The sequence below is a fragment of the Netta rufina genome, assembly GCF_964035555.1.
Source record: "Netta rufina genome assembly, chromosome: 1".
Classification (NCBI taxonomy): domain Eukaryota; kingdom Metazoa; phylum Chordata; class Aves; order Anseriformes; family Anatidae; genus Netta; species Netta rufina.
The window spans coordinates 160631231-160658000 of record NC_140123.1 but is presented as its reverse complement, the minus strand read 5'-3'; the positions used below and the strand labels follow the sequence as shown (position 1 = coordinate 160658000).

The following is a 26770-nucleotide window of genomic DNA, read 5'->3' as shown; positions in this document are numbered from 1 at the left end:
GCCCACTTTATTATATGCATTGCCCCAGAAAAGCTTCTGGCAGTTTATTTTGAAAATGCTATGTACAAATCCTAATCATAGGCTCGGTTTCTCCAAGAAGAAATAAAAACATCTCATACAAGCCTGTAACTTCAGTAAAAGTGACGACTTCACAGGAAGTGTTATTGGCAACTGATACAGGCACAATACCATAACTGCTCAGTCTCCATCCTGATTGATTCTCATGGCTCCTAGTCCCACAGCTGTGGGCCTGCCAAAACAAACTAAACAGGATGTGTGTCCAGTGATTTCTGAAATCTTTACTGAGTACAGTTCCACTGTTACATTTCTTTACAACTGTGCTAACGTGAAGTGTCAGAATACAGTTGTTATCTATACTTTCTTGTCTACAGAGAGACATTCAGACTGATAGCTAATTTTACAGTTTATCTTAAATAGCTCAGAATCTTATTTCTTGTCATTCCAGCCTGGTATCTGATCTTTGCCAATGCTTAGCACAGGATGCTTAAGAAAGAGTGGAAGAACAAACTGTGGAAAGATTCTCAGATAATTTATTAATCAGCATATCCCAGATGCATTGCAACAGGTAAAAAAAGAAAAAAAAAAAAACAGCCATATTGAGTCAGATCAGAGGTGCAGCAGCTCAACGCTCACCTGTAATGGTCACACAAGCACAAGCACAGTGGCGGAGCAAGCAAATAGTACCACACCTCTTAAGCACCCCACAATATGAAAGCCGTTGTCTTTATATCCAAATCGCCCTTTACAGCTTTTCCTCTTAAGTTTTAGTATCCATGGTACGGGTTTGGGGATACAGCCTGTAAAGCATTTTCTTCCTCTCCATAAATCTTGGTCCTTGTGTAAAAGGGGTATTGAGCAGCTTGCACAATTGTTACTGTGCTGGTGGTGGTGAAGAGCTGTTTGTGCATCAGGCAATGTGGGGCGGTTGCCAGAAACTAAGTGATGCTCTGGCATTTTGATTCATTCTCATAAAACTGTCACTGTGGGTTTTCAGAGCCTAAATACCTTGAAACTACAAATGCAATTCACAGCAGCAACAAAAAACAACTGGTAAGCACGAGAGAGAAGGATATTAAAAATCCATATGTTAAATGTTATGATGATGTAGGATCTAAGATCAGCAACTCACGTTTAGGTGACGAGATTATTCCTCTACCCTAAACATCCACTTGAACATTAGTTTTAGCTGTGAACATGATCCCTCTGTCACCATTGTAATAGCTTCCAAGTTGGAAGGAGGAATAGTACATCTGTTCTTTACTCCATGAGGTAATCTGAACACTTTTGTGAAAAGGAGTTGATGATCTAGGCGAAACCATAGAGGCAGCAGAGGTTACAGAAGAATTTTAGGTAGATCTTTACACATTCTTTGGGGCAGGTTTTTGCCTGCTATGAAGTAACATTATTACAGCATAAGTTTATTATCCTTAAAAAGTAGGTTGCCACACTATTTTGTTCAAAAAAGTTAAAACAAGCTTTATTTTAACATACAAATCCGAGTCGTTTACAAGGCAAAACATTCCCCTACTGTGGTAGCATACTGCATCTCATCACAGCATGTGCAGCTAGTAATCCTGAGATATGAAGGGGAAAAAGAAAAAGCCCTAAAATATTTTAAAGGCCAAAATGTATCTTTTCAGCCACTGTTGCTATAATTGCCTCTGTTTGAGAGCTAAGAAAAACATAATACAGTTCTGAATCAAGAAAACAAGTTATCTACATGCCAAATACTCAAGATAATTTTCTAATTCCCTGCTGTCATCCAGGTATACAAGCAAGTGCACTTGGGGAACAAATGAAGAGATTCAACTGTGCAAGGTTAGCTTGTTAACACTGCAAAACATGTTGAAGAGCTGGAAGATTTTTGATCATTTCAACTACTATTATCTTTATGAACTGTGGTTAATGTTAGTTAAAATTATGTCCTATAATTTTACTAATTTTCTACATTGTGTTAAATTACAAAATAAAACTGACTCTGCTTCCTTTCACCATGAAGTTATGATACAGAAATGCTGCTACTGCTTTTCATAAGCTTTTAAAACTGCAGACATTTAAAGGTCCTGTCCATAATATTGAAGACAACTTGAGACAACTTGAACAGCCTCATTTTCATACAAGGTTATATTTGTCAATAACATTAAAATGTAACTTAAAATAAAAGGTAAAGACAGTGAAAGGGTATAGACAGTTTCTCAGTTTTACATTTAAAAATAAGTTACACTATATATTATGGCTTTCTTATTTCAAGGAAGAGTGCCATCTCAAGTTTAAGCACTTGATGTTTTAACTAATTAACTCACCACATACTCAGACTTTCCTTGTTTGAGTTTTAGTGATTGCAGGAAAAGAAACCACCAAATATCAGTGAGAAAATTATGATGCCTCCAGAAAAATTTTAATATCAAGAAGCACTTGTAGAAGAGATCTTTCAGAGAAATTTCTAATTTAAATTAAAACTGAAAAATTTAATTTTAAAATGAAACTAAGTTGAAGTTTTAATTGATTTTAATCTCTCGGTATAAATAAAGAGCAAGACAAATCTCCATGAACTTCAGCAGTCACGACTTCATACTGAGCTTCATTTCAAAACATTTAAACACAAATGCGATAGCATTATATTACTGAGGTAATGATTTCTCTTCAATACTATTTGTTATGTTAATCGTACAGCTAAGACACTAGTTACATTCGGTATGCAGCTTATCTCAAAAAGGCTGCAATAATGCTAAAAAATAGTATCAGGCCAAACAGCAACGCAATTGCTCAATATTAAGTTTGGGCCAGAATTAATAGAACAGAAGTGGGGGGGGAAGGGTAGAAAGGTGCTTTAACCACAGACTGAAAGACTTCGTTTACTCAATGCTATGTTGTTAATGTCTGAGCGTACGTCCTTTTTGAAATCTAAGGTTGCACTCAAACTGGACAAGCTATGACAATATTCCGACGTGTAAATAAAATAGAATTCTATCTACATAGCTGAAGTTTTAACAAAAAGTGTCATTATGCAGTTGAAGTAGTGTTTGTAACAAGTTCATGGCAGACAAGCACAGATTTCAGAGTTATAAATGTAATAAACGAGGTGATGGGCACTGAATTTTTAAATATTTTCAAACTTAGTTTTTACTCAGGATAGTAGAGTCACCAGTTGAATAAGATTAACTAAATACTGTAGGCTCCATGTCATGCAGAAGATAAGCTTTCTCTCCCCTTCTCTCCAAGAAAAGTATCTGAAAGGCAAGCTGAAGTGATTGTTTTTGACAGTAGTAAAATAAAGAAGAAAATAGAAAAGTAGCTATTATCAAAAAATCTTATACAAAATGCATCTGTCCTGTTTTGGTTTTGATTATAAAAAGGCACTTCACATATTGCTAGAACTCTGATAACGTAGTTATCCTTTCAGCTTTTCTGTTAGAAGGATGTATTTCAAGATGGTTAGCATGACTATGTAAACATTCTTTATATGGTGTTTATCTGTTACAAGTTATAATTACTTATAGTATTTTACACCATTTATTTAGAAAAGATTTATGTTCAAGATAATAGCAGGTCTTCATACAATACTTCAGTGATGATGGATGATCTGTCATAAGCAACACACCACAAGTAGTGAGTTCACGCTAACAAAATTAGCAGTGTGAATCGTTCAGAAGTGAGTCCTCAGTCTTTTGTTTTCCTCGCGTAGTCTCTCAATTTCAGCTACTAAGCTTTCATTTACAGAATATCGTTCAAGTAAGGCATGCATTTCATTCTAGAGAAAAGAAAAAAAAGACCCAATAAGCAGCTACAAAGTTGTGGGTTTGTTTTTGTTGTTGTTGTTTTTCCAGCTTAATCCTATCCATTTTCATATCCCTTTTGAAAATTAAACAACCGAGATAATATTGTTTTTAAATTTCTGGTAAGAAGAGTAGTATTTTTTTTTGACATACACAGTATTTTGATCATTAATACATTAGTGAATATTTTATCAAAGGATATTTTGCACTCCTTCAGGATGAAATATCTACTAATGCAGGTTCCATTAAAATGTTCAGTACCAAGACAAGGTCTTTTTTTTAATGCAGATCAAAAGAACAGTTTCATAAAATGGTGAAGTTAAAGAACACAGAACAGTGCAGCACGTATGTTGTACCCTTAAGTGAAGCCGTCTTAACTTCCTCTACCCCATCCTTACCCCAGCTCTTGGTCCTTTCCAAAGGACAACTAAATTTGTTTCCCTTTTGTCATTTCGTAACTCCTGAAATACGAAATTCATGATACCCACCCAATATGTATGTTTACTTCTTAAGGACAAAATAGTTTAACAGATTCCAACTCATGATATTCTCGCCCTCCTTCACATCCCATCCTCCCATTCTTGTTCCTAATAAGTAAAATTGATGTCCAGTTTTGACATAATAGTTCACATGTTTTGATGTTACTAAAAATGGAAACTGTTCATATGCTTTTGATACATACCAACTGCACATGGAACTGTTTGATCATCTCCACTTGCAAATTCACAATATCTCGGTGGCATGCTTCTCTGGGGGAAGAATTGCAAAAGGGCAATGCTCAGTTTTACTTAGGAAGCATAAATTATCTCCAATCCCAAGTACCCAAAACTCTATACTTCTACATCCTCATGACATCCTGAAGTATCACACTAAAAACTGCTAAACCATGAAACACCGGTTAAAGTCCCAATAAAAGTCTTACAGAAAATGAGTTTTAAATGTGTTGTTGGTTTTTTTTTCTACATACAGAACAATTCAGGATTTTTTCTATTTAGAAACATCCCTTTTCGAGCCCAAGTATCCATTTCCTGATTCTCTTTCTGAAATTCCATGAAAACCAGTGTTATTTTCTTCATAAAACTTAGAGTTCCTTATCTAGGTCTTCTGCCAGCTACAGCGTTACAAGTGCTGAGTGCTATGACAAGTATTCTTTGTTAACAGGATGCAGCAATTTTGTATATCACAAGGAAACTACTGTAAAATAACAAAAATGTTTTGAGTAATGAGAATTAGAAAGCTATTACAAAAATAGTGTGATAAAAGAGAAAAACGCTTCCAGTGCAGCAGAAAGGAAGATTTACATGATATGCTGACCTGGATCAGCAGTGCTACCATGAATTACTTATTCTGTTTATTATGGCTGGTCTGTCATTTCCCCCCGAAAAAGGCAGTACTAAGAGCTGTATCACTCACCTGCTCACAATTAACATTCTACCATAACTGCTAATTTCTAACAGCTTTGAGAAAATGACAGATTGAGTCTAGATCTTCGCATTCCACCACCCCTAGAACTTTGAAGTATTCACAAACAACCACACACACAACTCAAAATGAATGAAAATAAAACAGAGAAGTAGGAATACTAGACAAGTTTGCCCAGATTTATAACAGATGACGGCCAACAAGCAGTGGTTCGTTAACAGCCCTCTTTATAAAAAGCTGGTGCAAATCTACCTAGTCCCAGAGACCAGTCTGACTATTACCAGAAACACAAGAAGCTGGTTTTTGACAGAGGAATTAACGAAGCGTCATGTTCTAGGGATCTGTGCCCTTTGCAGACTAATCTGCGTTACATTTCCTATGATACTCTCATAGGCAAGAAGGCAGCCTACTGCACTAACTCTGAGCTACGTGATTATCCATTAGCCAGGCTTCTACTAGACTGAATTTGAGTTCTGCTGCCTTATCCCTCAGAGACTAGTTCAAATCTTTCTGCTCTGTCTAGTCCTCAGTTTCAAGGAAAACACAGACCTCAAAAATAATAAAGCTTTTGCTCCTGACAGATTTGGTTGCATTTGGCTAGTAGGTTCAAAAACTGAGGAGAGACTGACAAAACATGGAATTCCCAGAACATCAATGGTAAGTCTGATCTCCAGGCATGCCTAAAACTGCAAATACCAGGAGACATTTTCAAAAGGAGGCAGTGAGAAAATAACAGGTTTACACTTTTGACAAAGTCCTACATTTTTTTAGCCCACTATACTCAGGGGAATCAGCAGAAGTCTTTAGGGTAACACTACTTCACACTAAAACCTTAACTTCTGTTAATTTGACTTCTCTTTATGAAGTGAATGGAATTTTAGTTAAGTAAGTATGCACAAATACCAGTTATCTGACACCAAGCATCACTTACAGCACAAATATTATTTTATGCGAAGCTTTGCCAACAGAAATACAAAGTGTTTTGCTTTATACATACAAAGCAAACAACAGTCAAAGCCAACACAAGTGAATTGTCCAGATCAAACTCTCCACAGTAGTAACTTTAAGAGAAGTTTCTCTGGGATAACGGGGGAGGGAAAGAAATCAGCACGAGTTTGCATGAAAGCAGTAAGGACTTCATTATGCACACAAATTTACTGTCTGAAAAGTATTCAAACACTCACTCTGGAAATATGTTAGCGAAGTCATGCACATAAAAAAACCCTCAGAGACATCAATCTAATTAGCCACTAGAGCTGTTCAAAATAAAGCCTCATACCTAGATTTCCAAGATTAAGGTTGTTAATGGTGTCATTTCCTAATGCGAGTAGGAAATAAGCTAAAGCAGATGTTAAAACATCTTATGAAGGAAACATGTCATTGAAAACAAAATGTGCTATATAAATATCAGTACCTGAAGTCATCCATTGTTTCTTGTATCATATTCTGAATGAAGTTTATTTGGATGGATGTCAGAGGTGCATTTAGTCTGCTACTCCCAATTGTTTCTGCTATTTTTTCTGACAATGAGCTGGCAACTCCAGCAGTGACGGGTGATGTTATCTTTGGACCTTTAAAATTAACAATAAATAAAATTTTAGAAAGTCATTATAGTGGAGTACAATAACGTTTCATCTTGAGGCTTGTTGATGCTTTGTCTCTAATACTACCAAGGGGGGGGGAAAAGGTTTAGAACAAGTCTTTTTGTGGGCAAACAGAGATGTTCTAGGGGAGCTAACTGAATTTACAAGCAAATCCAGACTGATACATTCTGTTTTAACATGTGGTCCATTTTACCAGGTTTTGCATCAGTTCACAGTCAACCACATCTAAAACTGGGCCAAAATGATCAACTTACTTGTTAAGGTAGTACCATTTACTGGTAGATCATAGGCGAGATGGGCCTGAGTATTCTTCACAAGTCGCTCACTTGTTTCAGGAGTCTTTGAAGCAGTGGATGGAGGCGGAGGACTTAAAGTTCCAGATTCTGCACTTGCTGAGTTCAACCTGGAAAGCTGACAATCAAAATCAAAACCACAACCTTACTTATTACAATTATTTAATTGCACTCAAAAACTAGATTTTCAGTATTTCTTTCAAATACTTTTGGTTTTAGGAACCGCCTGATAAATGTTTTCCTCCTCTAGCAAGGCTTCTTAAAAATTGATGGCTTAAATACCCCAAAATTGCCTCAAGTGCAGATACATAGGAAGGAGTTAAAAAAAAAAAAAAAAAAAAAAAAAAAAACCCTAGGCCTCTTAATTTTCACATCAAACATCTTGTGCTAAATTTATAACTACCATTCCTAGCAAACTCAAGACTTCTCAAAGGCAATACAGAAGGAACCAGAGTCTCAACAGAAGCATATCAAAAGTATCTCAAAAAGCAAGAATTTTGACAGGGAATAACTAGGGAAAGAAGCAGTTGGAATTGACCTACTAAATGACAAAGAATCATACTGGTGTAACCAGGCTCTTCGTATAAGCACCAGGTGATAAGACAAGGGGAAATGGCCTCAAGTTTCATCAGGTGAGGTTTAGTTTTATATATTTGGAGAAATTTCTTTACTGAAAGGGTGATGCGGCATTGGAATAGGCTGCCCAGGGAAGTGATTGAGTCACCATCTCTGGAGGTCTTCAGAAACATGTAGATGTAGAACTTAATAGTATGGTTTAGTGATGGACTTAGTACTAGGTTAAAGGTTGGACTAGATGATCTCAGAGGTCTTTTCCAGCCTGAATAATTCTATGATTCTCTGAAACCAACTAATGATCATTCCTGATCTTCTATAACAATCAACATATTCCTCAGGCTAGCCCAGCTTTGTTTCACATGAGCTTTTGTAATATGAGCTTATTTAAGCATAGAATCATATAATGGTTTGGGTTGGAAGGGACTTAAAAGACCATCTAAACACAAATCCCTTGCCATGTGCAGGGAGGGACACGTCCCACCAGATCAGGTTGCCCAAAGCCCCATCCAGCCTGGCCTTGAACACTTCCAGGGATGGGGCATCCACAGCTTCTCTGGGCAGCCTGTGCCAGTGCCTCACCACCCTCTTGAGTGAAGAATTTCTACCTTATACCTAATCTTTTAGCTGAAAGCCATTACTCCTTGCCCTATCACTATACTCCCTGACAAAGAGTACCTCCCCAGCTTTCCTGTGGGCCCCTTTAGGTACTGAAAGGCTGCAATGAGCGCTCCCCAGAGCCTTCTCTTCTCCAGGCTGAACAACCCCAATTCCCTCAGTGTGTCCCATAGGAGAGGTGCTCCAGCTCCTTGATCATCGTTGTGATCATCAGACTTGTTCTGGGCTTGTTCTAGTAATTCCATGTCCTTCTTGTGCTGGGGGCCCCAAAGCTGAACGCAGCACTTCAAGTGGGGTCTCACAAGAGCAGAGCAGAGGGGGACAGTCACCTCCCACACCCTGCTGCCCACACTTGTTTTGATGCAGCCCAGGATACAGTTGGCTTTCTGGGCTGCAAGCACACATTGCCAGCTCATGCTGAGCTTCTCATCAACCAGCACCCCCCAGCTCCTCCTCCTCAGGGCTGTTTTCAACCCATTCTCCATCAGCCTGTATTTGTGCTTGGGATTGCCCCTGTCCAGACGCAGAACCTTGCACTTGGCCTTCTTGAACCTCATGATGTTCGCACAGGCCCACCTCTCAAGCCTGTCCAGGTCCCTCTGTCCCTCTGGATGGCATCCCTCCCCTCCAGAGTGTCAACTGCATCACACAGCTTGGTGTCATTGGCAAATTTGCTGAGGGTGCACTCAATCCCACTGTGCATGTTGACAACTAAGTTGTTAAACAGTGCCAATCCCATGATACCTGAGGAACACCGCTTGTTACTGATCTCTACTTGGACACCGAGCCACTGATCACAAATCTGCGTGTGACCATCCAGCCAATTCCTTACCCACCAAGTGGTCCATCCATCAAATCCATGTCTCTCCAATTTAGAGACAAGGAAGGATATCATGGGGAACAGTGTCAAGAAACACGTACCAGTTTTGCACTGCTACAGACCAACATACTACGAACTGAGTATTTTACAGATTGTGCCAACAGTATGAAGAGAGCTGCACAATAAGTTTAGCTGGGACACTTTTAAGAATTTTTTCCTTCAGGTAGTTCTATTCTCAGATTCTAAAAAGAGTACTCATAACAAGCATTAATTAGTAAAGTATACCTGTTTTAAGGTTTCTTTAGATTCTTGTTTTCCAAGATTTGTTTTCTTGGGGTCAGTCTCTGGATGTTCTTCTTCTTCCTTAATTGGAGATCCCACAAGTGCATGTAGTGGGCTAGACCGCACCCCTTGTGCATTACTGCCTACAGGGTTTCTTTTGATTGGAAAGGCAGTGGTGAGCTGTGGGAGAAAATCCAAACCTGAAAGGTAGGACTGAAAATCCAGACCTAAAATTAAAAGGAAAGGATAAAGCATGTAGGTTAAAAAATATATATAAATAAAAAAGACCAAATAAGCCACAACCACACAAAGAAATAACAAAAAAATCCCAAACATCCACACAAAACAAATAAAGTAGTCACCCAAAAACACATCGCACAAAAACTGAATCCCCAAATCCAACTTATGCTGTCACTGTCCTTATGAAAGTAATAAAATATGAAAAGCCTCTACACATCACTTTAAGTCTCCAAAAGGGAAAACAAAATCACTTTAAGACCATACTCTTGGATTTCCTGTTACCACATGTTGCCTTAGCTCCTCAGCAAGTTAGACATTTTCCAGGTAAGTTCATGAAGTTCATTTGTTCCAGCATCTGCTTGCATCATTTCTTTGCCCTCAACAGTATGACAAAATTAGCATGGAATAACTAGCATAGACTTCCAGTGACTACTGACAAAGAAAAATATACTAAAAGTATGTTTACCATCTCCTTTTCCTGGAGGATCTTCATTTGCTTTACCCGCGATAACATCTACAAAATAGCAGAATAGACAAATTGTTTATTAAATGAATATTGATGATCGTTGCATCCAGTTAATAATTAAAGACAAATTGAAAAACCAAATAGGCACACACAAACGACAAAACATAATTCTATGCAGATGAATTATACTTTACAGATGTCAGTATTAGCAACTTACCATCTCTGACGGGAGAAAACACATCTCCTAAACTATTTCGACCCAAGTCATCAAAATTATTTAAGTCTGCAGTTTTCCCATGATCTGTTTCTTTAGATGGAATCACATCCAAGCTGCAGCTACGGGGAAAGCCTTCAAAAGGACAATAACATTGTTAACCATTTACACATTCCAAAAACAATGTATGTTATTTCTAAATAAACTCATAGCAAGCCTGATGCCTGGTAAGTCCAGCAAGTATGTTACAACTATCTCAGCTACCGACAGATTCTAATTAGAGGGTCAACTTGATCTTCTTAAGAGGTGTTATCACAGGTGATCATAACTAAAAGTTAAGATACTTATTAACAAAAATACAGGTGGATTTTTTTCTCCTCTTTTTGAAAAGGAAGGAGAAGTTGTAAAACTCATACACTCATTTTTAGATCAATTTGCTGCATTAATGATGTAGATTTATAAAGTAACAGATGAGATAACTAGCAAATACACCATTTGCTAAGAAGGTGACCACATTCAGATTAACATTTAAAGTGATTCTGTAAGAAAATAAACCTGCTTCAGTCCAGCCATTAAGCATTCTAAGAGAAATTCTATGAAACCCCTATTTTGAAGCTTACCTAATGTTAGGATATTCTCTGCTTATTTCTAATATTGTACTTCTAACACTATGAAATCAGAGAGGAATTACAGTTACACAAAAAAGGATTTGTCCCTATATCTTCCCTACTCCATGCCCAAGACTTATTCCTGTCCCAGTCCAGCAGGAACAAAACATCCATCTTTCAGATGAATGGTAGCATGCACAGTTGTCTGCAGAACAGAAGCAAATCTTCAAACACACACATGCAGTGATTATTCAAACTACAGTTTCTAGATTGGGAATACATGGAGAAGCGAACTGAACTGCCAACAACCACCTACATAACTTTCAAAGTTTATGCTTTAAAAACTGGAGCAGGAATACAAGCAAGGTGCTACTCTGCCCTCGCTAAACTCCTTCCTCTAGAAATACCCAGATTTTGCTCATCTAAGTTGAAATGTATGTGAAAAGTATTAGTGCCACTCAATACAGAAATAAGCTTCCTATAAATCACCTACTACATAAAGCTTTTGTAACCTTCTTTAGTTAAAAAAATCACTTAAAACCTATAAACACTTCTCTATATGAGTTAAAGTGAAAGTGATCTAAATATAACTTTGTGGATGACTACACTTAATCATGTCCAAGTATTTACATAAACTGAGACTTGAGTCAGGTTTAAAATATTACTTTAATATATTATTATAACACATTTTCCACTATGTGCCAGTTGTGAGGCATGCATAGGATTGTGCTTACTAGTTAAGTAAATTACTCAGTTCTGAGTCAGACTACAAATGCAGTATCAACCTGTGTCAGAACCTTCAGAAGGCCTACACAGAAAAAGCACAATATAAAAACAGGACAAAACATCTTTTGCCCTTTTTTTTTTTTTTTTTTAAAAAAAAAAAAGTCACTAATCTAAATGCAGGAGTTATCTAACCCGCAGGGTGACTATTAAATAGAAGTTTATGGGAAGCCTGCTGGAAGTACATACAAATGGCTCATCACATCTTGAATTTATTTATAGTTTTAGACTCTAAAATATCTATGACAAAAATCTCCAGTCCATTTACAAGATGTATGAACAGGTGTTTTTTTTGTCCTAAATATGCTATTAGATGACTTTACTGAATACTCCTCATTTCTCCAAGGTTAAAACCGATCTTCAGGGCTTAGAAAATTTTCCACAGAACAAATGCAGTTTGTGGCCTCTCATCTATTCCCATTTTTAAGTTTAAAGACTGTATCTTCTTTGGTATACCAGGCCCTTTACTTCCCAACCGAACTTTCAGCTTCACAGAAAATATTTATTTCATAAACCTTTATCTTCTTAAAACATTGACTTATTATGAATGGTCCTACTTAACAGTTAACAACCATTACATGTTCAAATAAATATAGTAATTGATACAGCTTTTTTTTTTTTTTTTTTAACTTAAATACAATTTCCACACTATGCAGTAATGTTGATTAGCAACACTTGGAGCACATAGGAAGCATCCTACTTCACCTCACACTTCACTGCATACCCAAGGGAGGTCATTAATACATGTCCTTATGGACTGCAGTGGCTTATTGCCTCATTAGTGTTGTTACGTGTATTTCTCTTTATTTAAAAAGGGAGGGAAAAGTGCTGTTGCTTTAAAATGGCTTGGGGAGTTCACGAATCAAACTGACAGAGTTACTAATTTGACTGCATTTTCAGAATTCTTGAATTCACAAAAATTTTTACAGCACATTACATGCAGTGGCAGAATTTTAGAATCATACGTAGAATTCTTACCAAAAAAATGTTAATTTCAGAAGCATAAACACCAAGTACAGTTATACAATTAATCACACTTGCAACTATATTTAACATCTTTCCTACCATGTAACATAATGCCTCATACAAAAAAAAAAATACAGTGCAGCTCTCAGGTTTTTGGTTTTGTTTTGTCTTTTCCTGTTTATGTGTCTAGGTTGTTGTCAGGTCTGTTACTCCTGTTTACTGATAGAATTACAAACCATTAGCTCTGCATTCCATACAGACATTACATCAGGAAGTACATTACGTACATAAGGATAATCTACAAGAAATTAAAGACAGAGAGCCCCACAACGTCACCACGAAGCTTTTTCCTTTAACATTTAAGTATGTATATGAAGTCTAAAATTCTGGACTTGAAGCAAGAGTTTCTAAAGCTTGCAGTAGGACCAAGTTCACTTCCCACAATCTCATAGCCTGTCTCATGTTGTGGGGGAGGCAGAAGGTGCAGGTGTGCATACACACACATACTTTGAAACAAATGCCTTTCCCTCAGAGTAATTTTTATGTTGTAATGGTCAAGTCATTAAATTTTCCTTACATCTTCAGAATTATGCCAAGTAGTAATTTATAGGAGTAGGAAGAAGGCACTACCTGTTTTCTCCTGAAGAAACTCTCCTCCCTTATTCTCATTTGGCGCTGTCAGAGGAGGTGAAACTGTTGCTGATGTCTGAGAAGCTAAATTTTTGATGCCAATATTTTGAATTGCTCCAAGATTTGCTCCAGCTTTGACTTCTATTCTTTTGGATACAGGCTTATTTGAAGAACCCTTAAGGTTAGACTAAAAAAAAAATACATGTATATTTTTACTTTCAACTGAAAGAGTAAGTGAATATTCTTTTTGTTTTGAAACACTAAAGTTCAAATTGCAGTCTGCCTAGGAGATATGCCTTTACAAATCTAAAAAAAAAAAAAAAAAAAAAAAGAACTATATCTTAATGCAATTTCAAATAACATGGGAAAATTCTGTATTATCATATGAATATTGTATGACCTTGCAAGAGAACAGAACTGAAGGTAATGACAGAATGAACTGACACTGGCTAATTTTGAACCTAGGCCTACACAGAGGAAAAATAAGAGATTACGTTATTAGGGAGTACAAGTTTTAATGGAATAACCAACCACCAGCAGCAAGCGTGCTGGAAGAACAACAGTCTTGGAACAGTAAAGAATCCACTTCAAAAGGTTCTCCTCCATCTCCACTGGGTGAGGGTATGTGGGTTTTTTGGACCAAGTAGAGCCTAATTAGATCTTGGAAGAACCTCTTTAGCCTTCTATTTAATCAAATCCTCCACAGATGAAATACCTCAAGATGGGCTGCTGCGTGTCTTCCCCATAAGCAAAAGGGCCATTACAAATCTTGCTGCTGCTGCCTGGAAATGAATTTAAGATGCCACAAACTGGTCTGCTGTGGCAACATTCACACCAGGAAGTTTAATCTTACAGTTTCACTCATTTCTACATTGAAGCTAAGGAAGGAAAAAAAAAAAAAAAAAAAAAAAAAAGGAAACCTTCACATAAACACCCCTTTGCTCGCTTGAGACTGAGCAGTTAATAAAGTTTATATCTCTGTGTTCATATGAGTCAGCTTTGCTGGCATCTATAATGCTTGGAAATTTATTAATATTTCTCAGATTCTTAAACTTATATTTGCTTTTATTAATCTAAATATTGAGCAATAAAATGTAAAGGTTTTGTACATTTTGTTTTACCTTGGAAAAAGTGCTACTGAACTGAAGACGTATGCATTTCACACTGCCTTTGTGAGCAATAACTGTTTTCACTGGTGATGTCAATTTTCTTAAGTCATACTGGCAGATTTTTCCCCGGGAGCATCCTACAGCCAAAGTAGTACCATCAGGCATGAAGTCTACTGTTGTCAGAGGAAAATCTGCTGCTATAGTTGTCAGTAATCTTCAAACAGGAGAAAGAATAGGAGAAAGAAACTTTTAGAAGCTCATCAAAATATTAATTTTTATCGTTAGACTTATCAAAACAAAGTAATTGTGAACTAGCTTTAATATTTCAGCTACAGGTCAATAGTTCCACTTCTCCAGTGCCAATTCCAGTAAAATACCTTAAGGAACAGTGGATTAGACATGCTAAGTATTGATGTTTAACAAATTAAAATTGCATCTGCTCCAGAAAATTTTATCAGGACAGGATCAAACTGCCTTCATAAACAGCTCTTCTGACACCTAGATTAGTTGCTGCTGGAAACGATGACTGCAGTGAACATATGGCTTATATCCTTTAGTTTCCCAAGCCTATTGCTTCTAGCCCTCCCACAAATCTAGGAAGAATTCAGGTCCTAGTTTGCATCCTTCTACTAAACCCTCCAAACTAGAGAAAGATTCCTGCTTTACTCAGCTAGAGTAAAAGCAGACTAAAGCACCCCAAGCTAAGATCAAAGTCCCACAAAAACACTTACCATCCCACCCTCTTACTACACAACCCATCACCTGCTTTTCATCCAGTACCCTGTCCATATTTAAGGCTCACCATCTCATCAACTTTGTGCCCTTCACCACAGCAATGTCTTGTATCTTGAACTACAAAAGCAGGCAAGCTAAACTTAGGTTGCTGCAGGTTCTCATAGGCCATACTGGCCATCAGAGAAGCTATCCCATCAACAAGAAAGCCAATAAGCAAGCACTTGTGAGCAATCACTTGTGCAGTACCTGAATTAATTTCCATTTTAAGTTTTAAAAAAAGCAAACAGGACTTTCGGACAATTTCTCCAGCCAGCAGCAATATGCCAACCACTTAAACCTCTTTGAATATGGTCTGAATTAAATATTTCATGTCATAATTGGATGTGCTTTTTTCAGCTCGTAAAGCCAAGTGAAACCTCTATAAAATCAAAAGGTCTTTAACATACTCACTTTTTACTTGAAGTATCATAGAGAATAATTCTTTTATCCAAACCTACAGTTACAAGCAGCAACTCGTTGACTGGAGAAAAGCAGATTTCTGAAGCTGGTGCTTTATGAGTATTTTCAAAGTTATGATACGGGTTCTGACTATTTACATCCCACAGAGTTACATTTCCACTGTCAGAAACACTGCCCAACAAGGATTTCTTAAAGGATGAGTACTTCAAGTGTCGAATAGGCTGTAAATAAACAAATAGACAGACACAAATAAGTTGTAACACCACTATAAGACATCACTAAATATTTTATACACACACTAGGAATACAGATGTTAAGTTAAACTATTTTACAAAGTTCACTTTACATTTCAATGCAATTTTTACTGCCTGGGGGCAGCATGTGCCCTGATAAAAAAAAAAAAAAAAACACTCACATGCTGCATCTAAAAATGAAAGAAGCAAAAAGCTACATTATTTCACTTATTCATGTACTACCAAGAGTATTAAACTTAATTCTCCTCCACTGATTTTTGAAAATCCTTGGGTACAAGCCAATTTGGTAAGACACAGAGACTACAGCTACTCAGGTATGAAGGTGCTGCAGAAGAGAGACTTTACCCCTGTGAGCTAGGACCACAGAACAGGGTAACATGCCTGACTTAATCACATGCAGATCCTACCACAGGACTACATCATACAGGAACTGAAACTGCATTTCAGAAGCAGGTAAATAGTTTGTTTTCCACCATATTCCTTCACAGGATGCCTCAGAACCTCACCGCTCTAGTACGAAATTACAATACTCAATCTCCAGATTAGTTTTATTTATTTGCACTAATTCACCTATTTGCAATAATTCACTCCTGTGACAGTAATACCCTTACACTTCAAATTGTTCCCTTAACTCCCCAGTCACCATCACAGCCTCCTTGGCACTCTCCCTGTTTCAATCCCTCTTGAACATGGACAATCAAAATCTTGTATGATTGTCAAAATGTTTTGTTACTGCTTTTAAAAATGTCGTAACACTTTCTCTCTGTACTGTAAATTCTCTTCCTGACATATCCTAGATGGCATTTTCTCTTTTGTGATACAATCTATTTTGGTTGCTCATTGCCATTTTATGATCAAAAAGCCCAAGCCCTTCCTTCCTTTGGGAACTTTCAGATCACGGTGTAAAGCCAAAAGCCTCTGTTGTGACCTCAGTCTAGCACCTTGATTTCTGTACTGGTGTATTGTTCTCATGTCTATTATTGAATCCTTTTTGGAGTTTGTCACAATCCTCTCTCTTACAGGCAGTAACTTCCAACTTCATCTCATCACAGTTCTACATCTCATATTATAACCACTACTGAAAGCATTAAACAAGGTTAGCTACTGATAACCAAATCAAGTATTGTTCTTTCAATATTACTTACTGTTTTCTTCCCAACAGAAAATGTCTTACCTATCCTTCATTCTTCTTTTAACCTCCCTCCTCTCTAATATTTTCACAAGGCACTGATTAAAGCACATCACTCAAGTCCAGATACATATTTTGTCTGAAAATATTCTAAAAAACCCCTAGCATACTGTTCTGGCATAATCCACGCCACAATGTACATACAGTACTAGCCTTTATCCTCTAACTTCATTTTACTGGAGTTATTTCTTGGATCATTTGCCTCAAACATAATTTCTAGCACTTGCATTGCATGTCTCACTGGAAGCTCAGCTGCTCCACAGAGAAGTGGTACCCTCAACCGCATATTCAAATAAAACAGAAGACGTCTGTATATAGTGAACACGGACCACCACCAGGCATGGTGGAGACATTTTTATCAACATATTTCAGTTTATCTCCACAGAGTAAAAGAAATATGAATAGATTCAGGAATAACACCTCCAGTTACATACATGATCAATGTAGGAAACATCCTCATCCCTCACAGCTCTCCAATTTATTCACTCTTCCTTACTGCCCTAGCAGCTGCTCACATTCCATTTTCTCCTTCTTCTGCCCTCCTGCCCACCAGTATTACTCTGAGCCCTCCTCGTATCTGCCTCGTTATCCTTTCAAGTCTTCCATTTTCTTTTCTCGTTTTTACTTCTCATCTCATAGGCCCGAGGAGAATTCTTTTCTTTCATACACAGGCCTTCCCCATATGAGCTCTGCTCCACACTTCTCACTGAAGTCACAGGATTTCCTCAGAGCAGCTTCAGTTTAACTTTAGTTTGTTGATGAAGGACGTGCGAGGTGTGGGGAGAACCATGTTTTGAAACTGATCTCTCAAAACCAGAAGAAAAGGAGCAGATACGAAGAAAGTTTCATCACTTCTCTGTAAGCACAACTCCTGGTGATTCCTGGGAATTCTGCACACACAGAACTTGAAAAACATTTTTAGCGCAAGGTACTGAACTGGCAAAGAAAACATGAAACCCTTTTCAAAACATTTTACTGGTCAGCGTAGCACAACAAACCACGTGCATCTTTGTGCCCTAGCTCTGACTGAAGTAGATTTTCTGTAGAAAATAGAAAGTACATTTGATCTCTAAGCTTCATAGTAAAGCAGCCAAACCAGGAACAGTGTACTTCAGAAAACAGTTAGCCCATTGCTGAGGACTGATTGCACTCAGGGCTTTCCCCTGTTGGAAAACAAATTAATAGCCCAAAACTAAACCAGAAGTAGTCTAGTGTTATCAACTGTCATTTAAAGATAATACAGATTCTTTATCTCCTTTACCTTAGTAAGCCTTCTAAGAGAGAAAGCAGACGTAAACCCAACTGATAGCTTTAAAAGCTGAAGACTATTTCACTATATGGGGTGACCAGAGCTCATCACACATCTTTACAAATCAGCCAGCTGTTCAAACAGCTAAAATAAATCCTGTTGCTAGGAGAACAGCACCAGGCAGTGAAGACTTGGACAATCATTATGTTTCAAAACAAACTTCAATTCAACCTCACAACAGCAAGCAGATAAGAATCTGGTAGTCTTAATGAATACCAACAGCAAAGACAAATTATGGGATCGGCAAACAGCTCCCTGCGAGGACTCGACTCTAATAAAGCACAAAGATGTTTCTAAATCAAAATCAATTAATAGAATGTAGGCCAATACTCCTATGAAAGGAAAATTGTTTAAAGTCACAGAAAGCACTGCAACCTTGGGCTATTCGACTACTTGTAGAGTCTATACAATTACAGAAATTAACTGGCAAGGAAACTACATTCCATCATGCAGAATCAAACAGAGACAAGCTGGATTTTATAAGGTTAGCTTGACCTCGCATTCCCTGATTGTAGAAGAGTTACTAAGGAGTGGTGACCCTCACTAAGCCGGACAGCCAGTGCCAAGATCAAGCAGAACAATACACCGTGTATCTATTCAAGCCTACTCGTAGAAAACTGGGCCCCTAAACCATAAATCAAGAAAAGGCTTGTTCAATCTCTTTAAGAGAATTACACAAGTCTTCATATATTTGCTTCGTTGCAATTAATCCAGCAATTCTCTACAAGTACCAATTAACCCTCCTCCCCGCCCTCCCCCCCCCCCAATAAAAATAAAGCTATTTTTGCACAAAAGAACAAAGATCATTCTTAGAACATAAGCTAGGCTGATAAACTGGGGCATCCAAGTAGTCATCATGTTAAAATGGAATTGAGTTCTAATTTTGTAAATTAAGACTGCAATCAAATAACTGCACCCCTTTAGAAAGCGTTAGATGCCCCTTTAGAAAGTGAATAGTAGCTCTGCGCTTGCAATTACTTTGATTTAACACTTCAAAGATCTTTAGCCATCTTAAAGGTCACTCAGCTTTGCAGTAGGCCTCTTGATTTCATCTGCCAAAACAGCTATTCACTGCATCACTTATTCCTAATCACTTTTTGGTGGAAAGAGTTGAATCTATCAAACAGGTTGACGTTAATCATCTTCACAATAATTTTCTTCTTAATTTTCCAACTAACTAGCAGAAGTGTCCCCCCTCTGGATATTCTCCTCAACCTTTTAATCCATCCATGGATATTAGTGTAGCTCATCTCACATCCATGTTTCTCACAACATCATAACAATCAAACCAGAAAAATGAACTGACTATATAGACGGATTTTTAAGACTAAACCAAGCATGAAGTACAATTTTGCTTCAATATAAGTATGAGACTATGGTGATGGATCAAAGATACTGCAGCACCTGAAAGCAGAGACAGTTTGAATTTAATGGATTTTCTCCAACAGAAACACCACAATCCCTGTGATGCTGTAAAGTCATAAGACATTCTTCATCAAGCTATATTGGTCATGCTATATAGCAGAAAAATTTAACTTCCCACTCCATCGTCCATCTAGGACTGAGAAGGCTGTAGCAGTAACAACAAACTATGGCGTAACTTCAGCATTCCCTGCAACACTAAAGGTCAGCTTCAGTACCAGGGCAATGATTCTCCATCCCCTAGGCAGCTCCTAGTGCTATGAAAATAACCCCCAAAAAATTTAAAAAGTGCCCAAAGCACAAACTCTTCACTTTTCCTAAGACAACATTCACACTAAGAACTCACTTTGGGACTTCCGGTCGGACATCACATCTCCTTTGCTACTGCAGAAGCCTTTTTATCAAGAGAATTCCCCTAACGATACCTACTAATTCTGCAATGTTTCTTTGAGTCTGCAGAAAAAGACTTGGATTTGAAACCTATACCAAGGCCCTTAAGTAGTACATATGTTTGTGTTTCTCTTTTGGGCATTTTCCTGCACACTAGTTATCCAAAACTCTTTACTTTAATACCTCAGTAGGTAATATAAAAGTCTCATTGCTTTTACTCTTTGAGCAGCTGTACAATTTTAATCTCTAAATTAAATAAATTATTTCTATACATAGGCTGAGATTCTCCCCTACTGTACAGATAGCTCTGCTCAGCTGTAAATCTGATTAACCTGGATAAATCAGAACCCAGGCTACGCAGTCTTTGCTGTTTGCAACAACAAGCTAATGCATTGAAATCCTGCTTTGGTTTGTAAAGCTGACTATTTTTTGTTTAGGGTTCTGATGCACAGAAGTTTGTTCTTGAGGCAGCAGAGACAATAAAATAAAGTTTGCTGTAAACTGTATAGAAGTAAAGGTACATCATACATTTGTATTTCCACGTTACCTATTATTTAAGGCTAGAATACACACCAAGGTCTGCTCTTTAGACACTTCAGAGCACCCTAAAAAAAGTTAAAAGGAAAAAATAACTAAGCTTGACAAATACAAACACACATTCTGGCAAATTATTTCAAACGCAGAAGACTCTTGATACATACTTTCAATTTCTAAACACTAAATGTGAATTAAAGCTTCCCACTCAAAAGTAAGCTAATACAGAGCCTACCTGACGGTTGCCATAACCAAAGGGAGTACTTGATAAATTGGTGGTAACACTGTGCAGAATAATTTCACCACTCAAAGATCCAGAAGCGATGTAACAGTCGTTCCAATTATATGTAACACATGTAACTTCATCTTTATGATCCTGTGGAGAAGGGATGGAGGGAGAGTGTTGAAGACATATAGGAAAACCATAATCCTGCTTATCTCATGCTTTTGGGATTGATGGCTTTTTACCTGGCCATCTATAACATTGAAATATGTATGTGTATATATACACACACACACACACACACATATATATATTTAAGAGTTACAGTGGAATATCCCAGAAAACAGTAGCAGAACATACTAAAGATCAACCATGATATCTTAACCAGTTTGAAAGTTTCCAGAAGACTGTTTTAATAAATTAGTGAAGACAATATTGTAATTAAGTACAGTATTTCAATGAGACAGCCAGAGATAACTACCACAGGTGTCAATGTTATTTTAAAAGTAAAATAAAACTGGTTTCAGAAACCAGTGATGATTTTAAGAGACTTTCTATATATATGAGTTACTAGTGCCAACTTCCCATCCTGTCACCTGTAGTATTAACACACACACACACTTAACCAGGTAGCTTTTCATTATAGTCATTTGCAGCAAGGATATTGTGTTTACTGAAAACGCAGGGGAAGACAAAAAAGCATTTCTATCCCAAGAAGTATAAAAAAATATATAAAGTATCATATTAGTTAGTCAGTACTTTTGTTTGAAACTGTAACTTAAAGAATGAGGCCTATGCTGTAGCATCTTTAACAGATATCCTAACCAAGGGCAAATCATCTATTTAAGGGATCATGGAAATATATTAGACCATTGTAAATTTTATGCATCATGACAAGATTTTAGGAAATTTGTCTAGAACAGCTAGAAAGAGATGACCAATTTGCATTTAAATTCTTCAGAAGTCTGGCATAACATTAGTTCTATTAAAAAAGCATCATCTTAGTTGAAATATCAGAAACAGCCATTATCTGAAATACAGCCTTGGAAAAACACCAGAGAATATCAAAACAAATTCTCAAAATACAAAACCTGTTCTGAAAATTTAAACATTCATTATTATAGACTTGTATCCCTGGCGTCATCAAGTTCAGCGTGCTTATTAAATTCAATTTGCTATTCACAGTCCATGAAGAACACAAAGTTAAGTGAAACACACACGTGTGCTAGCTCCTATCTGTGAACTTGATCCTGTGGATATCTGACTTAGAGAAAGCATGTTATTACAACTGGCAACAAAACCTGGAAGTCAAGAAAGGAACAGTTCTTCCCCAGCCATGCTTACCTTAAGGCAACGGTGAACCCTTCTGGATTTGAGATCCCAGATATTAACAGTGTTATCGAGGCCTCCACTTGCAATATACAGAGAACTAGAATTTAAGCTCACACACGTCTGTTTTGCCTATTTTTAGGAAAAAAATAAAATCAAGAAGTATGTTAAAGACAATTAAGAGATTTCTTCAAGTCTACTTAGAAGCACACTGATAGTGTTTTTGCAGATGTGGAAAGTGTTAATGCAAATAGTGCCACAGTCTGATCAAACTATGGGTACACTAGGCATTTGCCATGAAGATACATTTAATACCCAGTTCAGTCTGGAAATACGTTTAATATATTTTAAGGTTTAAATTTACTAATTAATAAACTCTCAAATGCTCACATCTTCCTATCCTAATTTTACATTCTTTGAGCATGCTTTTCCTCAATATGCATTTTCCCTTTAAATTTTAGCACTCTCAAGTGCAATCATTGGCTTCTATTTGGGAACAGACTGAAAAAGAAAATGCCACATTTAGGAAAAAAAATCCTTAGAAGAATACTAAAAAGTTGTCTAAGTCACGTACTTCACATTCCCTAAACATTACAAAGAATATTAAAGTAGCAAACCTCATAATTCCACAAAGTGCTTCTTTTTAAAATAATCACTGAAGTACCAGCTTTTGAAAAAAAATGTCAATCTTAATGATAGACCTACATTGAGGACAAATTATTCAGTTCCATCATGTTGAAAATTCACTTTTAAGTTCCTGAGATTTGAAGTAAGAGAAAAAACAAGTCCATCTAATTATTGATACGGTAAAATTGGGAACGATTGAATTAGGTTTACATCAGATTTGGTAGAATCTCTGTGACAAACTCTCCACCCCTGGAAGCGTTTACTTCTTCAAACCTCGAAGCCCAGTTTGAACACCTTTTCAGAACATTTCCAGGCAAAATTAGCATTAAAATAGCTATCCAGGGAGAATAATTAGAACTGTTTAGAACACTAATGAGTCATTCAAATAGCCATGTCAATAAACTCTTCTAAAGCTATGTCCAGCTTTCTCAAGAGTTTGTAGTGCCACATATACATTCAACAGGAAAAAAATAAATGCCTAGAACTGAAGCTTACCTATTTCACAGAACTATTTCAGAACCTAGGGCACCTTTACTCTTATAACAATCTTTATATATATATATACTCATGTTTTTCAATGTGCAATTCACAGACATGCATAATGCTGACAAACGAAGTTTGAAAATGAAGATCAAACTTTCAGCTCTGTACTACTGCCCATGTTTAATGGATCAAGGTTGAACCCCTGACTGCCTGGTGCTGTCACGCGGGGGTTCAACAGGCAAATTCCCTTAGCAGAAATCCACCAGTATCTGACGCTGATGTGTATATACACTGTATCTGTTAGTATTTTTTCCACTGGTACAACTATTTTAGAAGCACTGTCTTCCTCCACTCCTTACATGCATTGTAACTATGCATTTGTAACATACATATGTAACTATGCATTGTAACATGCATTGACGTGTTTTTCATATGTCAGAACCTTTAACTATATAGAAAAAAAAAAATGATACCCAACATGCAGAAGTGATAAGATACAAACAGTACACAAGACGGAGTCTGTCAAAAAATAATAAAAAAAAGAACACAATTAGTCATACTTACTCCTTCAGCTATCTCAAAAAGTGGAGCAGGTTTACTTTTACAGCTTGAAACAACTATTTTATCACCAACAGCAGAAGCAGTGACCAGGAAGCTATCTTAGTCACAAGTTATGGACTGTAACTGTATTGTAGTCGTGATTAATACAAGCAACAGGAAGTTTCCCTTAATGAACTGAAAACATGTTGGTTAAACAGCACTGTACCTCGAAGGGACCTAGAAATAGAAACGTAAGCTATTTTACAAGATTTCCTTAAGAAGCTCTTGCAGCAACTACAGCCCTTACTTTCCAGTACAAAGCCGTGCAATTTCTTTCCGAGGAGAAATATCTCCAGTTTATCCAGTATACGTTCTTGTTACCCAACCACCCCCTAAGAGCTTCATTTATCACTAGAGTTCAAAGGAACGCCTGTTGCTATTTACACAATGAATTTAAAGAAATGTCCTGTTCATAGCAAACTTTAATTAAACTAGTTCACCATATTGTTCCTGGAGTACAATGAACGTATTTCCTAACTTGTCCCCCCCCTCTGTAAGGCGAGGAAAGGGTGAATGCAAGTTAGTATTTGCTGTTTCTTTCATCATTTCAAGATATTTTAGCTTAGGCAGATCCAAACCCAACACTTCACACCTAGCAAGTGGGTTAAACACTCCAAAATATATAAGATACTTGTTTTAGTTTGGAGAGCGGAAGTAATGAGGGGACTTGGAAGAAAAAAGCATGACAATGCAGGCTGTCCATAGCTCAAGTTTACTAATAACAGATACGTGACGTATATGTACACACACATATATACACATCTAAATATATACACATACATGTGTATACATACACACATACATTTAAAAAAAAAAAAAAAAAGACCCTGTCATTCTCCTCCTCGCTATGCTTCAGTGTCTTTGCAAGTAAAAAAAAAAAAAAAAAAACAAAAAAAAAACATTGATTTGTCCTTTGATTGTTTGATCTGTTTTCCTCACATATCCACATATTCTCAGACTTAGAGGACTGATGAATTCAGAACTTTCAGGACATCACATTTACGTGCCAGCACACTGTCCTTCTTTCACATCAAAATCTGACATTGCTGCCCTTTCCTATGACAGGCATACAGCTGTTTGCTCAACAGTGCACTACTTTCAATACATTTCTCACATGCTCACATCCCAGCTGGCTCTTCATATCATCATCCTATTCTAGGCCTCCAAGACAGGTGTAAGGTCTGCATGGGACAGTTACATCTTCATGTGTACCACACTGATTCAACACACTCATGCTTTCTCTGTAAATGCTACAAACAGCACGCAGAAAACCACTGCCTACAGAGCAAGAGTTAAGAATACTTGAGCAAAGACTACTTCTACTATTAGAATCAATGGGAAGCTGTTCAAAGAGAAGAAAAAAAAGCCAAACAAAACAAAAGCCCTCTCAACTCATTTCCATTACAACATTACATTTTTCCTCTCTACACTATGCATAGAATTTTACTAAATCAGCAACTGGGTGGGTTTTTTTCATCCTTGTCAGTAAATTAAGCACTGCCTTGAAAGCGAAAACTGTAATCAACTGCTAAAGAAACAATAAGTTTTACAGTTGGTAGCCAATTCGAGCGTATCATAATCATTAAAAATGTGTTAACCCCCTAAAGGAAGAAAAACTTCTTCAGAAGCATTTAGCAGCATGAGTTTATTTTGTAAATCACTTCAACACAGAGAACCACAAAATTTTCTTCACAGGATATACCAATCATTTTATACAACAGTTCACATCAAGGCTGTCATTTACAGACACTTTAACCAAAACAAAATGCAGTGCAATTTGGCAGAACACCCACTGAGCTGTGGCTGAAACCGTAAAGGATACTATTGCTGGCCCAACAGAGTGAGCTGACTAGATGCGGGGATGTATGCGGGTTGAACTGCTCCACCACGGTTAGAGAGGAGGAATCCCATATTTTAACGTCATCTCCAGCTGAAGCAAAACGTACACCTTCTGGCATGGCTGCACCTATTTTTGGAAAAATAAGTCAGTTAATGAAAACACGTGTAATTAAATACATAAAACAGGTCACTTTACAAGTCGAGAAGAATCTCACATGTATCATTTAGCGCTGCTTTCTTGGTAGCAAGGACGTTTACTTGGAGAGTTACACTGTTAGCTAGTTACAGTTACACCATTGAACTGAGTACAGGACTAGAAGCAGCAGACGCCCCACGTTTTATTACTGAAATCTCTGCAGGAAACACGTTTTCCTTCTCACAAAGGAAACGCCGGCTTCTCAGGGCTATCAACACAGACAAAACCCTTGCAGATTAGCGCAGAGCCCGCCGGCCTGCAACCTGCGCCTCCCCTGGCGCACCTGGCGGCCCTGCGTCCCGCCGGCAGATGGGGGTAGATCCGCTGGAAGCGGCCCGCGAGGCTCCCCTCGCCCTCCCAGGGGAGGCGGCCGAGAAGGCTCCAGCCCCGAGCCCGGGCAGCGGGACAGCGGCTTCAGGGCCAGCCCCTCCTCAGCCCTGCCGCCCGCCCCGCGCCTCGCAGCCGTTACCCGGAGCCGGGGGGCGCCGCCCCGCAGCCGCCTCCTCACGGGCCCCGCTCCCGGCCCCAGCCCCGCAGAGCCCCGGCCCCGCGCACCTGGCCCCGGGCCCTCCCCGCCCAGCGCCCGCCCGGGGATCGGGCCCGGCCCAGCCCGCGATTGGCCGAGGCGCTCCTGCCGCCAGTTCCCTACGGGGTCCGGCGCTCGCTGCCGGCCAATCAGCGGCGCCCCGCCGCGCCGCGCGCGCGATCTCCCCGGCGGGGCCCCGACTTTCCGCGCCGCGACCAACTTCGCGGCCC

The 26770-nt window shown here is 38.0% G+C and overlaps 1 protein-coding gene across 8 annotated transcripts; it reads right to left on the bottom strand.

Annotated features, from left to right (window-relative positions):
- Positions 1 to 534: 534 nt before the first annotated feature.
- Positions 535 to 26770, bottom strand: NEDD1 (NEDD1 gamma-tubulin ring complex targeting factor). Of its 8 annotated transcripts, none has more exons than XM_084299128.1 (15): positions 26570 to 26770; positions 25802 to 25945; positions 23944 to 24038; positions 22285 to 22401; positions 20953 to 21093; positions 15611 to 15840; positions 14438 to 14639; positions 13317 to 13503; positions 10333 to 10464; positions 10116 to 10163; positions 9413 to 9636; positions 7078 to 7234; positions 6634 to 6790; positions 4480 to 4546; positions 535 to 3772 (listed from the first exon to the last, which is right to left on the bottom strand). In XM_084299128.1, the coding sequence occupies exons 2-15, from the start codon at positions 25935 to 25937 to the stop codon at positions 3668 to 3670; spliced, it is 1998 nt and encodes a 665-aa protein (XP_084155254.1). In that variant the 5' UTR covers positions 25938 to 25945; positions 26570 to 26770; the 3' UTR covers positions 535 to 3667. The 8 variants fall into 8 exon arrangements, with proteins under 8 accessions (XP_084155254.1, XP_084155250.1, XP_084155247.1 ...); XM_084299124.1 differs by having other exon boundaries at positions 23944 to 24034; positions 26570 to 26705; XM_084299121.1 differs by lacking the exon at positions 26570 to 26770 and adding an exon at positions 26034 to 26530.

Excerpts from the sequence above, each read along its gene's own strand:
- NEDD1 (XM_084299128.1), bottom strand. The coding sequence starts at position 25,937 with ATGCCAGAAGGTGTACGTTTTGCTTCAGCTGGAGATGACGTTAAAATA. Across the intron at positions 10,465-13,316 it reads GTTTCTTCAGGAGAAAACAG|GCTTTCCCCGTAGCTGCAGC; the intron begins GTAGTGCCTTCT and ends GTCCTTTTGAAG. Across the intron at positions 6,791-7,077 it reads AAATGGTACTACCTTAACAA|GTCCAAAGATAACATCACCC; the intron begins GTAAGTTGATCA and ends TTAATTTTAAAG.